This window comes from Vipera berus (genome assembly GCF_964194415.1).
Source record: "Vipera berus genome assembly, chromosome: 4".
Classification (NCBI taxonomy): Eukaryota; Metazoa; Chordata; class Lepidosauria; order Squamata; family Viperidae; genus Vipera; species Vipera berus.
The window spans coordinates 30,206,594-30,218,802 of record NC_138206.1 but is presented as its reverse complement, the minus strand read 5'-3'; the positions used below and the strand labels follow the sequence as shown (position 1 = coordinate 30,218,802).

At 39.6% G+C, this 12,209-nt stretch overlaps 1 protein-coding gene across 1 annotated transcript in view; it reads left to right on the top strand.

Moving 5' to 3' along the window:
• The window catches only part of GAP43 (growth associated protein 43), a gene marked incomplete at its 5' end in the record, with an annotated part of 74,394 nt that extends 63,247 nt beyond the window's left edge, over window positions 1–11,147 (top strand). The window contains one exon of the mRNA XM_081326615.1: window positions 10,986–11,147. Coding sequence (XP_081182741.1) covers window positions 10,986–11,074 — 89 coding nt within the window. The 3' untranslated portion in view covers window positions 11,075–11,147. The remainder of the gene's footprint in view (window positions 1–10,985) is intronic.
• Between the last annotated feature and the right edge of the window lie 1,062 nt (window positions 11,148–12,209).

Here is a 12,209-nt window from a genome sequence, read left to right as displayed (position 1 = left end):
TCCCACTTTCTAGCCTGGTGCTTTAACCACTAGACCAGGGGTCGGCAACCTGAAAAAGCAAAAGAGCCACTGGGAACCGGTTCCATCACACATAAAAAAAAGTGGGAGCCGCGCGCATGCATCCACGCATGCGCATGTGCATAAAACAAAATGTTTTGCGCATGCGCAAAATGTTTTTTGTGCATGCGTGCACGTGGATGCACGCGCGCGGCTCCCACTTTTTTTTATGTGGATGCACCTGCACGCCAGCGGCGATGGGTCTCCGTGGTGACGGGCGCTGGGTTGCGGCGCTGCCTTCAGCCCAGGCGTCGCCAGAGCCACCCCCGGGACCTCCAAACTGCCGCCCGACCTCCACCCGAACACCAGCAGGTCTCAACACGGGTGTTCGGGCGGAGCTGCGCGCGCACCTCTCCAAAGGTTTGGAGAGCTGTACGCGCGTGCAGTTCTCCAAACCTTTGGAGAGGTGCGCGCGCAGCTCTGCCCGAACAGCGGTTTGGCCGCGGCAGCTTTCTAAACCGGCACCAGCAGGTCTCCAAACCGCACCTCCGCCCGAACATCAGGTCTCCAAACGGGTGTTCGGGCGGAGGTGCGAGAGAGGTGCGCGTGCACCTCTCCAAACCTTTGGAGTGGTGCGCGCGCACCTCCTCCCGTTCGGAGTGGTGCGCGCACACCTCCTCCCGTTCGGAGTGGTGCGCGCGCACCTCCTCCCGTTCGGAGTGGTGCGCGCGCACCTCCTCCCGTTCGGAGTGGTGCGCGCGCACCTCCTCCCGTTCGGAGTGGTGCGCGCGCACCTCCTCCTGTTCGGAGTGGTGCGCGCGCACCTCCTCCCGTTCGGAGTGGTGCGCGCGCACCTCCTCCCGTTCGGAGTGGTGCGCGCGCACCTCCTCCCGTTCGGAGAGGTGCGCGCGCACCGGGCGACTGGGAGCCGCAGGAGACGGCTCAAAGAGCCACATGCGGCTCCGGAGCCGCGGGTTTCTGACCCGTGCACTAGACCAAACTGACTCTATTTACATATACATAACATACATTGCCATAAACATTTGATAAAATCAGCATTGAAAACAGCACCAGAAATTCACTACAAACCAATATGGGATAACAATAAGTAATTATTATAAGATCTTAAAAATTTAATGGAGGTAAAGGTCACGTTAAGATGTAAACTGACAATAGCACAAAAGTTTGAAAAGGCTGTAAGGGTCTAGTGCAGGAGTGTCAAACTGCCAGCCCACGGGCTGGTTTCATCGTGCAGAGGCTGCACCCACCCCAGCTCCGGCAATACCAAAAAAAAAAAGTTGCGATACTTCGCAACACATCACATGACGCGGCAAGTTTGACATCTGTGCTCTAGTGCTTTAAGAAAAAAGAGAAATAGGCAGAATTGTTTAGAAAGGCCTTTTATTAACTTTGGACCATGACTGAAGAAGGCCCATTCATTGAAAAGCTGGACAGGAAATTTTTCCCCTCAACCTAACTTTGGAAAGCATTCACAATTGTATAGTAATCCTGTCATTCTATATCTTGCTTTGCTCATATTGGCAAATTGAAGTTTTATTCAAGTGTGTGGAAAGAGAACAGTGCTATATCTGATTAAAAAGAATCTCAGTGCCTCCAAGTTAGCTTAAGTCCTTACAGTTTTCAAATACAATCAAGAATTTAAAATAATCACTTCAAATGGCTAGAAAATTCTGTATGAAGCAGCCACATGTGGTAGAAATAGGTTGTCAAGGTCTTGTTCAAGCTGCATTATTTTACCATCTGCCAGATTTCATTCCACAGCTGGAAACATATCTAGACCTATATAGTCATGCTGTGAAAAATAGTTCACAGCTGTGGTTTTGATAAAATCAGAACCAGACGTGGTAGGAATATCCTGCAGGTGCTTCTATTAGAACAACACATCATTAGGAGTCCATAACCCATCATATCTCTATGCATCTATTTTGAATCAGAAGCCATCTTGGCATAATTTTAATCTTTGTGATTTTCCTGTCTCCCCCCAAAGTGCATTATTCAGATCATTTTTGCAAACACTGAAGAGTAGTTTGAATCAAACATGTTCTGATTAGTATCTGCATGCTTGAAGAATAAAAGTTGCTGTTGAGTCTTCTTTCTCCTGCAGAAGGCATCTGATTAAAATGTGTTGGGACTTCCAGAAAACAATCTTCCTACTATTTTCAAATCTTCTGACTCCCCCTCTTTTTTAAATTAATTTAGATTTTTGATTAATAGTCCCCAGAGTTTTGTTTTGAATATTTTTAAAAGTGAAACTTTGAACATGAAGAAAATATTTTGAGATATAGGTAATCCTTGACTTAACAATACACAACTGGGACCAGAATTTCCATTGCTAAAAAAGGCAGTTGTTAACTGAGTCATGACTGATTTTATGACCTTTTTGCTACAGTGATAAAGCAAATCAATTCAATCATTAAGTGAATCATGCAGTCATTAAGGGATTCCGAATTTCCCCGTTGGCCTTGCTTGCCGCAAACTGTCTGGGACAGTTGCGAATGGCAGTCACATGACCCTGTGGCACTGCAACTCTTGTAAATAAATACATGCTGGTTGCCAAGTGCCTGAGTATTCTTCATGTGACCGTGGGGACGCTACAACTGTTGTAACTGTGATGACCATTTGTAAGTCACGTGTCATTTTAACTCTAAACAGTTGTTAAAGAAATTGCTGTAAGTTGGGGACTTCCTATATCTAGCATATATATATATATATATATATATATATATATATATATATATATTAATATATCTAGCATATGTGGCATTTCAAAGCTCTGTCTGATTATAACTGTAAATAATTTGGATCATTTACAAAAATAATGTAATTTAGAATAATGGGCAAAAAGTAATATTTTTCCCAGATTGAGATTGTGACATTTTTAAATTATTCTTTCTGGTTACCTGTTTCAATGAATATTTAAATGTGCATTAAATATGTCTATGTTCTGGGGAGTTATTATTAGCACATGTACTTGGAGTGCATGTTTAATTGCATTTTATTCAGTGCTGTTAGATAAATATGTTATATCCATCATCCACTATTAGATTTACTGATCAATGACTCCTGTATTGGGCAAGCTCTACCACTAAGCTAGCTCAGCAGCAAATGCTATATGGGAGGATATGATTGACACTGATAGTCCTGCACTTTCAAATCACCACCATCACTGCCTCCCCCCCCAAATAATAATAATAATAAAAATGCTCACAATGCTCAACGTGATCTTCAATTTGCTTCACTTCTGGTGACTTTGGAATCTAGATCACACTATTATTGTTGGGTAATAAATACTCACTTTCCAGTTGTTCTAGAAAAAAGTACAAGAATTGTCAGTATTAATTCCTGGAGATACCCCCCACCCCGCCCCCAGTCACAAAGTAACACAAATGATTGTATGTGCTTTGCCACCTTTCATCAGATGCATTTAACATGGCTCCTTCCCCCACAATAAGCTCCAACACTTAATAGCATTCCAGAAAGTTTGTAAGGAGCCTCTTTTTACATGTTATTGTGGCTAGGTTGTGGAGCATGGAAATAAAGGACAAGCTCCATAAACAGGAAGCTAAGCCTCTTTGGATTTGGGAAGAAGAAATTGCTGTTTTAGCCTGGAAGTAGAAGTTTGAGTGAAGAAACTGGATTTCCTAACAAGTTAATTAAAGCTACAGTGACCAAAACAAAAATGCCAGCTGTGAAGCAATGTCAGTAAAACTAAAGCAGATTCAAAAATAAACCAAGTGAACTCAAAAAGCAGACAGTGCATTGAGATTAGTCAGCCTGGAAGCAATGTGCCAAAGATGCTTTTTCACAAGGCAACTGGACTTTCTTGCTTTTCTTTGAAGATGTTTCACTTCTCATCCAAGAAGCTTTTTCAGCTCTAACTGGATGGTGGGGAATTTCATTTTTTATACTTCTTGCAGACAGCTGGTCATTTGCATTCTTTTAGAGAGTTGTTTAGGCCATTACCCACCGTCCAGTCAGAGCTGAAGAAGCTTCTTGGATGAGAAGTGAAATGTCTTCAAAGAAAGACTCCAGTTGCCTTGTGAAAAAGCATCTTTGGGGCAACTATGACCTGAATGACTGAGAATCTCCATAGACATTTCCCAAAGTGATGTAAAACACTAATGCGGAAGTGACATAAATAACTATTACTTTCAGGTATGTTGAAAATACTGTCTCATAGCCAGCGCTGAAGTATAAGTAATTAGTGTTGTTTATTATGCATGAAATAGGAGGTGTGTTCCTTTTACTCTTCATCTCAGTTAGAGAATGTTGTGAGCTGTCTTGTTCAAGAAGGAAAGCTGAAGGACCATCCCACAAAGTCAGTCTCTTTTGTGTTTGTGTTGCCACAGAAAGTCCATTTTGTATTCCTTCAATAATCTTCTTTCTCCATGGTGCTTAGTGAATTGATTGAAATTTCTGATCAATAGCAGTGGTTAAGAAGTGGTTAGGCTGAGAAGAAGGATGGGTTAGTTTCCTTCATGGAGATGGTCACTTCTACAGAATACAATTAAAGTGGAATTTGGTATAATCTGAGAGGAATGGACAAAGTCATGCAAAATAATTTTCAGTGGCTATTTCTTAACTTCTCAACTAGATGCAACATGTTATAAATATTGATTCCTTTTGTAAATAATGAAAGTAATATACCATTGTCCTTGTAAACCATGTATCTGGTTGGCTACTGTGACAAAATGATAGGCTACTTAGGTTACTGGCTTAATCCAGCAAATATTCTTACAGTGCTTTTATATCCTGACTCTTTAATTTATATGAATAATAAATTGTGTTTTGGTGTCTTACCTGAAATACTGCTTTTCTTATGCTGCTCTGCATCTCACTCCATCCCATTGCGTTTGCATGCTTTCACCTACCTACTGAGTGAACTAAAATAAGAGTCTTGATGAAATTTGCTTTCAAGATGAGAGCACCACAGTCGTTGAGAGTGGGGTGTTATTTTTTCTCCAGAACTGTTCAGCAAATGGAGAGGGAACGACTGGCATTCATCAGGGAGAGACTTTCCTCTGAATAGCACTAAATGCACCTGACAGTCTACCATTTCCACCTCCCTTGAGTGTTTCTTTCAGTACAATTAAGGTGTCTGCTGATGGAAGAAGCTTGATGGTACTGGTGAATGAGCATTCAGAGATGGGAGGGGGCAGGAAGTATTCAGAAATGAGCAGTGAAGCATTTCCCCAATATTTTGCTTAGCTGTCAGGCTTCTCTCTGTACTGCAAGTGGCTTTGGAAGTAAATGGGAGAAACTACTGTTCCCACATTCCCAGAAACTGAATGTTGTTATAGCAGGGGTGAGGTGCTGTATTAATAAGTAATCTCTCTCTCTCTCTCTCTCTCTCTCTCTCTCTCTCTCTCTCTCTCTCTCTCTCTCTCTCTCTCTCTCTCTCTGTGTGTGTGTGTGTGTGTGTGCATGCGTGTGTGTTCTGCCCTCCACCCCTTTGAATGATGTCTCTGGAGAGGCATTACTTCTGCTCATCAGCCAAAGTTGGAGGATTTCCATGGCAACAAGGCAGCTGGTGTCTAGACATAGGCAAAATGCCTGGCAATGTAGCTCTCATTGTGCTTTCCCGACCCTTTACATACAAAGCACATGTCCTGCATTACCTCCTCTTTCCTTTCTATTTACTACACATGTATACGTATGGAGATTCCAATCCACAGGTTCCAAAAGAGGGAAGTGGAAGGGAAAAAATCCCAAATAAACCACCCAACTATTCACATCAAGGAAACAGGGAGATGGTTGCTTGGATGGGTTTTGGAAAGTGTGTAAATGGATTGGAAAATGACAGGCATCTATTGGGATAGTGCAAAAAAGGTCCATCCTCTCACATTTGTATTCTAGGAAATGTGATAATACGTGTATACAACCTATAATTGAATGCCAACTGCTTTCTTTAAAAGATATGTAATAATCGTATAATAAGAAAAACTTTTCTTAATGTAAATTTCCTGACTGATGGTTTTTGTTTTAACTTCAAACTTCAAAAGAAAAATGTTAATACACTGATGGCTGAAAATTTGCCTTTTGTATAATTATGAACAAACAAATTGATTTGACTGGGTTTTGTTTTGTTTTTCAAATCTTTTTGAAAAGTTTTGTTTTGCAAATATCTAGCAATCATGAAAGATGGGATGGTGTTCATCACAAATGGAAAGTCACCATTATGTATGTATTATATTACAGATCTCTTATAAGCTGTGATCGTAAAAGAATAACATGTCAGCTTTTTATAAGTGGGAACTTTTTCCAGTAGGTGGGAGAGGGGAGAGGGAATATTTTTTCTCCTTAATTTAGAAGGTAAGACGAGTTGGCAGTTTCTATCAATGGGAAAATGTCCCCAGCATCTTCTATAATGCTAAGTTGCAAAGACAAACAATAGCCTTGCTCTAAATAAAATGGTACAAGTCATACATAAATAAAATTAGTTTTCCAATGATGTCTGTACAGGGTTTTTGTATGAACACAAAAATTATTTTCCAACAATTTTGTCAGTACTACAAATCCACTACAGTTTCAAGTTTGCAGTGTCATCTTTTAAATTTGGTTTACTTCCATCATGGCATGTTGAAATATTCTCACACTTCAACAAATAAGTTTATACTCTTTGTTCAAGATAATCTGTATCAGCATTAGTCTAGTATTATTCTCATGTATTCACATCAGACTGTCTTTTCTTATCAATCTATGATAATTCTTACAGTGCCATGACCTCATGCAAATATGTGAGAATAATTTGTTGTATAGCTTTTGGAGCCGGGATGGGGAACGATGGCACTTTTGTCATTTGTGCACTTCAACTCTCAGAATTCCTGAGCCAGCGAGGCTCAGGAATTCTGGGAGTTGAAGTCCACAAGTCATAAAGGGGCCATCATTTCCCACCTCTGTTTTAGAGTTTTAAAACCTTTTAAATTATGTAGGATACATACATAAAGATAGTGAGTAAATAGAGTGTTCTTCCAGAATTTGTACATGAAAAAAATGGTAAAATAAAACATTGATGCAAAAGATATAAGATTTAGATTTTGATAAAAAAGGCATGAAAAATATAATAAATTCAGAATAGCTGAATAAATGACCTCACCCTCATATTTTTCTATCTACCCTCCCAACTTCGGAATTTTTGCAAAAGAGACAATATTTAAGATGATATTGCACTTTAAAAATGAGATGGTCATTTCCAGGTCATTTTTGAAATTTTATTTATTTTATTTTAATTCCATTTATATCCTGCCCTTCTCCGAAGACTCAGGGCGGCTTACAAGCTTAGCAGTAGCCTTCATTCTATGTATATGCCTGCTTATTAGGGCTTTCACACACACCCCAAGCGGCATTATTACAAAGTCAGCTTATTGCCCCCAACAATCTGGCTACCTATGGAATGTGCAACCTAGGGAGCTTCATTTGGCCAGGAATTAACTGTTATAATTACTGCCAATCAAGTTGATTTAGTACTTCAGTTTGATGTAAAAAGAATCTGATTTTTTAAATTTCTTTCATAGTATAAGATATTTATGAAGGTTGTGTGTGTGTTTGTGTGTGTGAGAGTGTGTGTTGCATTGTAGTACCAAGAACAAAATGCTTCCTTAATTATAAGCTGACTAAAGATGAAGAAAGGTAGATAAGTGTCCTGTCTTTTACTGAATAATCATCATTCCAGCAGTATATAACCTTCCTGACTTTCTATAATTCATCTGTATGTATCTCATGGAAGGAGATTATGGGGAAACTCCTCCCATTACAGCATTTTTCCCCCCCAACTGGAACATGCAATAAGCCGAGAGGTCTTCCAATTGATGAAAGGGTGAATAACAGAAAATAACTTAACATAGTATATTCTGCCTCTTTCTAATTAATAAAAAATAAGCAGAAAAACATTGCTAAGACAATTCTCAAGCAGTCCAAAATAACTTCTTTCTTAGGGAAAGAAACCATGAGAATGTGCAAAGCGGTTTTGCTATGGAACTGCTTAAACCACATTTTAAATAATTTTTAATACATTTCATTGAAGTTTGATACATTATTAAATTATTGGTCTACTTAGAAGTGGTTTTGTATTGACATTAATGTTAGTCTATAGTAGTCTTGCAAGACATGTGCTGTATCCTGTCTGCAGGAGAAATATACATTTAAATGAATAAATAATAGATCTGCTTTCTTTTTCCTGTTACAGGAGTAACAGGCCTGTCTGTCTAAGGCAGACATGTCAAACACAAGGCCCGGGGGCCAGATCCGGCCCGCGAAGTGGTGTCATGTGGCCCGCGAAGCCATCCTGGAAACAGTGAGGGAATGGCCCCCACTGCCTTGGCCCTGGCCCAGAGACCCTCAGATCTGTCCCACTCCTGCCCAGTCCCCCATAGGCACCCTTGATGCGAACGATGTAGAGCTGGCCATGCCCACCCAGTAGGCCATACGCACTCTAGCCATGCCCACCCAGTAGGCCACGCCCACCCTGGCCATACCCACCCGGCCCCCTAAGGGCAACTGCGATGCTGATGCGGCCCTCAATGAAATTGAGTTTGACACCCCTGACTCTAAGGCAAAACTATTGTTTAACTGCACATAGCAAAAAGCAACACATCTTTAGAAGATGCTTGCATGGTAAAATGCTGAGCAACAGATTTTCTTAGAAACTAAGTGCAGATACAGAAAGTGAGTTTAAGACAATGGTCTGCTGTCTTGATAATTTGAACAAAGGTCGGGGAGAGATATGCCAATGAAGAAGTTGATGTTAAAGAAATTATTATTGTTGTTTCCAAATGAATGATGTCAGCTGTAAATGTGAAAACAATTTACAAACAAAGCTTCCTATTATACAGAGTCCATAGAGCTACAAATGATTTTTATTTATTTATTTGTTTATGTACTGTCATTATGTTTAATCATTCTAAAGCCACTACAAATGTAAAGCCAAGGCCAAAAGCCATCAGCCTTCAAAAAAAGAGAAAGGAAATATAACAAAGACAGTGTGTCGTTGTCTACTCCAATTTAATTAATCCAAGGAAGACAAAAGAACTGGGCAGATCCCAGGAGACTGTCTTTTACCCGGAAATCCATTCAACCTAATTTCAGCAGTGTAAGGCAGTAGAAGCACTTGGAGCAGAGCCTATAACCCATTAACTTATAATGCGGTTGAAGTCAATTGAGAAAACTGCCCTTTCTGGAAACAAAATTGCCTATCTTGGTTTTCAAACACCCACATTTATATTCATAGCTGTGATTCATTTATTGATAAATGCTTATCCACAATAACCTTGTCTTTGAAAAGAACCGCATAGTGTGGAAGAAAAAGACATTCTAAAGAAATTGTGTTCGTTTATATCTACTCAAGGTCTGCTCTATACAGCGAACCACATATGAGGAAGAGAGAGTATCAACGTTTAGAACTCACCTTTAGATTTTATATACTTGAAAGCATGGCATATTTACTTATGCTGTGCTTAATACAGTTCTGATAGTGCTCTAAATATAGATGTCTCGATATTTATAAACAAGCAGAAATGTTCACTAAAATAAATGTAGATTGTTAAGATATTTAGAGGGGAAACTAGTAAAACAATAGAACTAAAATTCCTTGTAATTTATTTACAGACAGAACTTAGTCTAAAATCCTACATATATTAAGCAGATGTTTTGGGGATGTCTATAGTGGGACATAATTTCAAATAATTTTTATAGGCTAGTATCATGTTCTATTATTTCCAAAGAGAAATTTAGGGAGGCTAAATTTAGGAAAAATGTAAAAATTCAAAAACCGAGTGTATGCTCCAAAAGCATTTCATATAGAATTTAAGATAATTTAGATGAGCTGGAACAAATGCAAAGTTCAAAGATTTCTTCCCAACTCAAATTCATTGAACTGATAAGATTATTCTAACTCAGAAAACATTTTCCAGGTTATTTTCCCCCCTTATTTTCCCTATATATTTTTTTCCAGAAAATTGAATGCTAATTGATGAATTTATTTGAAAAGACTAGCCTCTCATTTCCTTACATTTTAATAGCCTCAAGGTAATTAATTTAGTATAAAAATTATCCTGGTTTCATGGTCTTTTATAAGGGACGCGGTGGCTCAGTGGGTTAGGACGCTGAGCTTGTCGATCAGAAGGTCGGCAGTTTGGCAGGTCGAATCCCGAGTGCCGCGTAGCAGAGTGAGCGCCTGTTACTTGTCCCAGCTTCTGCCAACCTAGCAGTTCGAAAGCACGTAAAAATGCAAGTAGAAAAATAGGGACCACTGCGGTGGGAAGGTAACAGCGTTCCGTGCGCCTTTGGCGTCTAGTCATGCCGGCCACATGACCACGGAGACGTCCTCGGACAAGCGCTGGCTCTTCGGCTTTGAAACGAAGATGAGCACCGGCCCCTAGAGTCAGAAACGACTAGCATGCATGTGCGGGGGAACCTTTACCTTTACCTTTACCATGGTCTTTTGCAATTTCTCTGGAGGCGATAATTTACAGACATGTGGCTCTTTGAAAAAAAGAGCCGGACAGGAGTCAATCAAGCAAGGTAAATGGAACTTAAATGCCAACGGTGAAAATTTGAGAGCTTAGGTAACTTTTCAGATTTCACATAATGGGGTCCAACAGCTTCCGTTAGTTTCAGGGTTGCATCCTTTTATAGGTGACATCAGGACTGCATTCTGAATGTTAAGTACTGCAAAGATTGTTTGAGTCACATTAAGCTTCCTGAGTGAAAGAAGTGATACAATCATGACAGAGGTTTCATACTCCCACTTTGTCGTTCAAACCCTTTCTCCACTCACCCAATGTGCAAAAATAGATCCACAATTTGTCTTCCCTCAGTTTAGTGATCAAAAAAGAGATGCTGTCAAGACTGTACAGCCCTGGGACATAGTTTATTTTGCACTCTGCAAAAAATTTTCGATTTGTTTTTTTTATAACAAAACTAGCAAATTCAATTCATACGCTTCCTAACAATTTTATTTATTTATACAGATGCAGTAGAAGCAACCAAACCTTCTGAAAGTGCCCTGCAGGAAGAAGTGAAAGAAGAGGAGAGCAAGGCGGACCAAGAAAATGCCTGAACATTAAGAAATGACTTCCTCTTGCCCTTCCCCCCCTCCTTTTTCCTGTATCTTCCCTCCCTTCCTGGTTTCAATCTTCTCCCACTTTCACCTGTAAATCTGTCTGTCCTCCTTGCCCCTTTCTGCCCCTTCCACCTCTATTCTCTCTGTGTGGCAAACATTTAAAGAAAAAAAAAAGCAGGAAAAAATCCCAGTCAAACAGTGTGGCTTAAACATTTTGTTTCTTGGTGTTGTTATGGCGAGTTTTTTGGTAATGATGATTCAATCATTTTGGGAAAATTCTTGCACTGTATCAGAATTGTTTGATCTGCGCGTGTGTGTGTGTTTGTCTGCCCACCACGAGTGCGCTCTTTCTCTCTCTCTTGCCTCCCCTTTTCTCTGTTCCAAGTGTGTGTGCAATGTTATGTTCCTCTGAGGAGTCCAAACCTATTGAGTGAGTTAAGAGAGGGGAAAAAAAAAGAACAAACATTTTTTTTCTCCCTATTTCAATGTGATGATGGAATGAACTACAGGAGACACAACAAACAAAGCAAAAAAAGAGAAAAGGGAAAAACACAGAATGAGAATACAAGCCCAGTTTGTTTAATAAAATAAAGCAAATGTGCCAATTAGCGTAACTTGTGACTCCCGGCTCCTTTTTCAAATTGACAAATGATAATAAAGAAGAATAATTATAATGATGTCACTGTGATGCATTTCTGTACCATCTCTTCTCCCTCTCATGCATTCTAGTATGTTTGATGAATACAGTGCTTTACAGACAACACCTGGAGCCAATTATCCTATAACATACATATAAACAGTGGTGTAGGGTAGTGTTTGTAAAAGTGTGAACATAGGAAAGGCTACAACAGCTCTTGATCAGATATATACAGATTTTTGTTTCTAGTAGGATAAGTATTGTACATATTGTCAGGAAGAATATATTTGTGTTTTGAGATACAAAACTGTTTATGTAAAATGTGTCATGACAGGAGGAAGCTATTACTTAATTGAAAAGAAGTTTGTGCCAACATTACCAGTCTCTCTTTTCTAGTGTTTATTTGGATTAATTTGATTTCTTCATCAAATCTTATTTGAAGAGATGGGTAGCATATTTCAGTATATGTTACCATAAAATAGAGTCTTCTTTCTT